Genomic DNA, 7163 nt, shown 5'->3' with positions numbered 1-7163 from the left:
TTGGAAGGAATGATGCTAAAGCTGAAACTCCAGTACTTTGGCCACCTCATGCGAAGAGTTTACTCACTGGAAAAGACTCTGATGCTGGGAGGGATTGGGGGCAAGAGGAGAAGGGGATGACAGAGGATGAGATGGCTGGATGGCATCATTGACTCGATGGACGTGAGTCTCAGTGAACTCCAGGAGTTGGTGATAGACAGGGAGGCCTGGCGTGCTGTGATTCATGGGGTCACAAAGAGTCGGACATGACTGAGCGACTGATCTGATCTGATGGAAATTACGAAACAGAAAATGTAGCTAGTCCAATGATTGCCGCAAGAGGGCCTCAGTTAGTGGCAGCTGCTATGAATTTTTGAAGCAAAGAATGTAAAAGCGGAAATTAACAAACTTAGATTATGTTAGAATGAATGAGAATTAAGAGTGTCCTAAGTGCGCTAAGACAGGAAAAAAACTGTTCAAATTCTTCATACTCTCTCTCTTCTGCCTTCAACTGACTACCCCTCACACCTACCCTCAAGACATCCAAATAAGGAGAAAAATGAGAGATTATTTTTAGGAATTCCCTGCTGTCCTCCCATCTTCCACATATAAACTTCAACTTTTCGCAAAGAAAATATTGACAACTCAGCCTATGTTTAGCTTGTAACTTTAGCAATGAGTCTAGAATAGTCTATCAGCCTAAGTCTTAGGCATACATTATATTTTTGGCTAGCATTTGTTAGCCTCATTAGATACATTATTCTAGATCAAACCACAGAAAAAATATTCCTGTAAACTTATGCAATCTTTGAATCAAAAGTTGTATAATATACGTCCTTAAGGTAAAGCAAGATCAGGGTAATCTTATTTATATTTACTAAGATAAAAGAAACAGAATCCTGTTTAAGAATTTTTTATATACAAATTTATACTAAAAAATATACAATTAATTTGCTGGCAAATGCTTACTCTAGAAACTACTAAGAATCATTTCTACCCACTCTTTAAACTTGTAAAATAATGCTTGCAAATTGGTTTTCTTTCTGAAGCATTCTTTCCCTGAAGCTAACCACTAAATAATCAAAAATGCTGTTCTGATTGCATGACTTAAGTGTTTTTTTCTGTCCCAGTGATATCCCTCCCAATAGCTAAAATGCATGAAGAACATGTATGTGCCAGGAACTCTTCCAAGTACGTTATATAGTTTCTCATCTACTGTCACAATAACGCTCTCAGGAAGATTCTATCACTGCCATTTCAAAGCTGAGTAAACTGAGGCTCAGAGAGTTGAAGGAGCTTGCTCAAAGTCCTAAAGCTAGTCAATGGTAAGATCCATGTACTGTGACTCAAAAGCCAAGTTCTAGATGATAATCCTATAATCCTTTGCTCCTGTCACAGTGAAGATCTGGGACCCAGGTTTACTTTGTGTCTTAAGATAACGCTGAAAAGAAACTCCTGTTCTGCTTGTTACCTTTTTCTAACTATAACCAAAAGGCCTAACTTGGACACACTGGAACTAAAATACTTACTGCTACAGAAAAGTATATTTGGGTAAATCCACATATAATATTATAATCTTGTATAATGGAATTTCAACGTTACATGAAATAAAATTCATAAATTTTTTGGAGAACTATGTTCAAGATGTTTGGGGTATCAGTGAAGAGATCAGAAATATTGCCTTAGGAGGTTTCTAACACTAAAAACACTTAATAAACCAAAAACAAAGTATACTTTGCAGTATATTAGAAGCTAACACCCTTGTATGTAAAAAAATTAAAAAACACTTTTTTATCAACAGAGAGGGAATTGGCAGTACCAGTCGATAACTGGGCAAACTGCAGTGTTAAATGGGGGTGGTGAGGAGTTGCTAAGAAATCTAACCGAAGACCTGAGGACTTGAAGGAGGTGAATAATAGCCAGTGGAATCCAGGGAGGAGCATCTGAAGTAAAAGGAACAGTTAATAGCAAAGGCCCTAAGAGCATGGTTAGAGCAGAGGAAGCAAGAAGTAAGAGGAGTTAGTTTACAATAGGCAGCAGATCAGATAGGGTCATATAACCCACTACATGGACTCAGGATTTTATGGAGTAAAACAGGATTAGAGAATTTGAGCAGAAGAATGATGCAATTTGACACTAGGCTGCTATATTAAGAATATAATATATCAAAAGGTCACAAAAATAGAAATAGAGATGTGTGAAAAAGACATTCCAATAATCCAAGTAAAAACAATGATTCGGATGAAGTTAACGTAATCTAGGTGGTAAGAAATGGTCAGCTTTTAGGTATGCTTTAAAAATAGACAGAATTTCTTGACAGACAGGATTTGGTGTGTGAAAAAATAAGAGAGTAAAATTCTTGGTCAAAGTAACTACTAGGACAAGATGCCCATAAACTGAGATGGTAAAGACAGGTAAGCAGAGTATTTTACGGGTGAGGGATGAAATAATGACATCTTTTTTGGACATGGTAAATTTGAGATATTCTGAAGGCTAAGTCAAAGAGTGGTATTTAAGGAGGAGGAAGTAATTATCTGTATTAAATGCTCCTGACACATTAAGTAAGATGAAAACTCAGACTGACCACTGGATTCAGCAATTCAGGTCACCATGAACTTGATTACTTTCGAGGAGTTCTGACAAACGAAAAGCAAAGAAAGGAGCAGTAAGTTGCGGAGCAACTGGGGTCCCAAAAAAAAGGCTAAAAGAAGGGAACAGAAATTTTATCTGCTGCTCACCACAGGAATGACAGAGTATAGAGTTTGACCGAATTAACTTTTTTTTTTTTAAAGTTCAATACTCAGAAGACCATAACATAATCTCTATAGTTTAAGCATTTAAAGTGTCTAATATATAATCCCAAAATACTAGACAAAGAAACATGAAAATATGTCTCTCCAGACTCAGACTTAGCAGCCCAAGATTTTTAAAGTAATTAAAGTTATGCTCAAGAATATATAAGAAGATCTGCTTAAAATAAAGATCAAGGAGGTAATCACATAAAAAACCAGAAACCATTAAACCATAGGGACATTCCCGGAAAAAAAAACAAGATCCGAAATTAAAAAAAAACTCATTGAATAAGGTTACCAACAAATTGGAAATGATAAAACAAAGTGTCAAGTGAACTTTAAGTTAGGTCAACAGAAAGTATCCTATCTAACAACAACAACAAACAAAAATATTTGGAAAAATAAAAGAATCTCAGAGGTCTGTGGGATAACAAAAGGTAGAAAATACGTATGATTGGAATCCCTTAAGGAGAGAGAAGAGAGATGTGCCAGAGAAAAAATTTGGAAGAAATAATGGGTCAGATTTTCCAAAAAAAATGGTAAAAGAAAAGAAAATAAATAAATAAATTTAAAAATTCACGAAGCCCAGCAAACCTGAAGACAAACAGAAAGAAAAACCACACCTAGGCACATCATAGTTAAAGGTCTAAAAACCCAAGATACAAAATAATATCAAAAGCAGCCAGAGAAAATGACCCATTACAAGTATAAATGCATGCTGACTTCTCTTCAAAAACAGTGAGAATCACAAGACTGTGAGATGACATCTTTAAGTGCTGAAAGTAAAAAACTGAACCCTATATCCAGAGAAAATATCCTACTGGAATAAAACTGAAATAAAGACTTTTAGATAAAGAAATCTGACAGTTCACTAAAGAAATTCCTTTAGAAGAAGCTGCTCAGGTTTAAGGCAAATGAGACCAGAAAGAAACCTGGCTCTTCAGGAAGAAATGAAAAGCAGAAAACAAAAAACAGGTGGGTAAAAATGAAAGACAACTTTCCTCTTTAATATATTTAAAATACACATGATCATTTAAAGATCTAACTAATAGCTTGTATTAATGATAAATCAGCCTCAGAAGTGACTTCTCTCATTTCCCCCTCTATATTGATAGGAAGGTAGAGTACCTGTTTTAGTTTCAAAAAGAAATTTTCAGTAGTACTACGTTTGCTGAAGGGCCAGAATAATCTTTCATTAGGTGAGCAAACTCGGACTTTTGTCTCTAGAAGAAAGCGAACAGGCTCTTGTACTTCTGTTATTACCAAATCAACAGCTGTGGTCATAAACAGCACTTTATCTAGGGAGAGAGAAGGGAGAAGCAAATTTAAGTGGAAATATATTTGCTCACATAATTAAATTACAAGTTTTAAATGACATTCAGAAAAAGTATGAACAGCTTGAAAAAAGTTTATGCATAGCATATCTGAAAAACTGCACAGGAAATTAGTCACAGTGGTACCCTTTAGGGTGGGACACTAGAACTGTGGCAGACTTTTACTTTTCCTTATATATCCTTTGAATTTGAAATGATATATAAATATATTATCGCTCCACAAAAAAGTCATACTTAGAAGCCTATAAATAAATAAGCATGTAAATAGAAAAGGAAGCAGGAAAAGAAAAATTGAAGAAAGGAGAGGGAGGAAAAAATACTTTGTTTACAGGTTAAAGTTAATAATAAATTCAAAGAACTATTCAAATTCCTTGGTTTCATCAGAATTAGATACACACTAAATATTTCTCAAATAAGTAGAACTAAGATTTGGGTATCCTCTTGGGACTAAAATTTCTGTTCATGATGTCACCAATCTGCACCACCTTTAGGAGTTTCTTCATTTACAACTTGAAAATGTGGGGATTTTGGATTCCAGCTCCCAGTAATAACATAGGACTTTCCATCTGAACTTTTGCCCATAGATTCCTAAAGAAAAGAATAACAACAACATTAATGCCAAAAAAATAACAGCTAATCCTCATTCTGTTGCCTTAAAAAAAAGTTGTAAAAATATAAGACTATAAAATACGATCACTGGGACGACCCAGAGGGATGGTATGGGGAGGGAGGAGGGAGGAGGGTCCAGGATGGGGAACACATGAGAAATAAAGGAATAAAAAATAAAAAAAAAAAAAAAAAAGAAAAAGAAAAAAAAAATATGATCACACACACATATATATATATACACGAAAAGTCAAGAGTATATATGGATTACAGCTAAAAATGTGCCAATTATTTATGCAACTGCTCCTGAAGTTATATATAAAGTGAATGCTTACAAATCATATCAAACTGTACAGACATCAGGAAAATTTACTACTTACACCTATGTTGAATTCTTCTGTCAAGTGAACAATTACTACATAAATTTTAGTTATTAAAATAAAGATTTTCATTTAATAGCAATCGTGTATACACTGCATACTTTTCTAAAGCTCATAACAGTCTGCAAACAACTCTCTGACAAAATGTCTTTGACTCCAACATCAACCCTACACTATTGCAGTCAAGAAACTGAGACTAAGTAGGTATAAGGTCAGACTGGTAAAAAGCAAGGAGGAAATACCCTTATCTTTGCTTATTGCTTCATAAATGTGTTTTAACATTAGATTTGGTGTAACAATCTTTATAGAGGAGATAGCATACAAACTTAAAAAAAAAAAAGCTATCCTTACCAAATCTAACAAGTGCATGTCACTATTTCGTACATCTTTCCCTGGGCTAAGGAGAAGACCAAAACATCTGCAAAAAAAGAACCAATATAAATTTGGGAAAAAGACTACAGCAAAGATGTTTAAGTTAGATCACTGAAAAAAATTCTGACAGAAAAAAGGACATATTGAAATTATCAGTAAATTAGCATTATCAAAATCTATTTCTTTAATTGAGATCAACAAATTTTATGTTTGCCTTTTATTTTCACATACTTGAAGTCAACATACGAGCTGAAGATATAGAGATACTTCAAAATAAATGAAATATACACTTTAATAACCAAAAGAATTCCCCAGGGAGCAAAACAGTTTGCAAATTTTTGAATACAGTATATGACTGTTTCAGTAGATTGACAAGAAATAAAATTTATACTGAAGCCAACCTTACTAAAAACGTTTACCTTTCAATGGCAAGTTCTTTATTAGTTGTTTGTTGCACATAGATGACAATCTTCTTATCAATTCCTTGTCGGAGTTTAAAGCATTGTCTGTCTTTATCTTTAGGAACTGCGCTGTGGGACAACATGTTTCATCAATTTTGGAAAGCATTTCCTTGTAATATACACCAGAATAACTTTTGTTATGATTTGAAAATCAGGCACTAAAAAGAATTTTCTATGCCTGATAGTCAAATAACAGATATTATCATCTGCCCCTTGATGTGAAAAGATCATTACTGTATGTAAACCACTAAACCATTTTATAAACCACTCATAAAAGCTACAAAACCACTCGTGTCTCCTGAAATGTAACTTTAGTTTTTTTTCTTTTTTGTTGCTGTGAAAATTGAGTTCAGCTAAGTCACTCAGTCGTGTCCGACTCTTTGCGACCCCATGAATCGCAGCACCAGGCCTTTCTGTCCATCACCAACTCCCGGAGTTCACTCAAACTCATGTCCATTGACTCGGTGATGCCATCCAGCCATCTCCTCCCTGTCGTTTCCTACTCCTCCTGCCCTGAATCCCTCCCAGCATCAGAGTGTTTTCCAATGAGACAAATCTTCGTATGAGGTAGCCAAAGTATTGGATTTTCAGCTTTAGCATCAGTCCTTCCAAAGAACACCCAGAACTGATCTCCTTTAGAATGGACTGGTTGGATCTCCTTGCAGTCCAAGGGACTCTCAGGAGTCTTCTCCAATACCACAGTTCAAAAGCATCAATTCTTCTGCTCTCAGCTTTCTTCACAGTCCAACTCTCACATCCATGCATGATCACTGGAAAAACCATAGCCTTGACTACACGGACCTTTGTTGGTAAAGTAATGTCTCTGCTTTTGAATATGCTATCTAGGTTGGTCATAATTTTCCTTCCAAGGAGTAAGCGTCTTTTAATTTCATGGCTGCAGTCACCATCTGTAGTGATTTTGGAGCCCAAAAAATCAAGTCTAACACTGTTTCCCCATCAATTTCCCATCAGTGATGGGACCAGATCTTAGTTTTCTAATATTGAGCTTTAAGCCAACTTTTTCACTCTCCTCTCTCACTTTCATCAAGAGGCTTTTTAGTTCCTCTTCACTTTCTGCCATAAGGGTGGTGTCATCTGCATATCTGAGATTATTGATATATCTCCCGGCAATCTTGATTCCAGTTTGTGTTTCTTCCAGTCCAGCATTTCTCATGATGTACTCTGCATAGAAGTTAAATAAACAGGGTGACAATATACAGCCTTGATGTACTCCCTGTC

General features: G+C 35.3%; 1 protein-coding gene across 3 annotated transcripts in view; it reads right to left on the bottom strand.

Moving 5' to 3' along the window:
• RABGAP1 (RAB GTPase activating protein 1) overlaps positions 1–7163 on the bottom strand; it is a 170058-nt gene that overhangs the window by 106420 nt on the left and 56475 nt on the right. For all 3 annotated transcript variants that reach the window (XM_010844019.1, XM_010844020.1, XM_010844021.1), the window contains 4 exons: positions 5883–5993; positions 5443–5509; positions 4591–4693; positions 3900–4069 (listed from right to left, as the gene is read on the bottom strand). In XM_010844019.1, the coding sequence (XP_010842321.1) occupies positions 3900–4069; positions 4591–4693; positions 5443–5509; positions 5883–5993 (451 nt within the window). The remainder of the gene's footprint in view (positions 1–3899; positions 4070–4590; positions 4694–5442; positions 5510–5882; positions 5994–7163) is intronic.

Source organism: Bison bison, unplaced genomic scaffold (assembly GCF_000754665.1).
Source record: "Bison bison bison isolate TAMUID 2011002044 unplaced genomic scaffold, Bison_UMD1.0 scf7180017864193, whole genome shotgun sequence".
In the NCBI taxonomy this organism is placed as follows: Eukaryota; Metazoa; Chordata; class Mammalia; order Artiodactyla; family Bovidae; genus Bison; species Bison bison.
The sequence above is the reverse complement of the archived record's forward strand: the minus strand, read 5'-3'. Positions and strand labels throughout refer to the sequence as shown.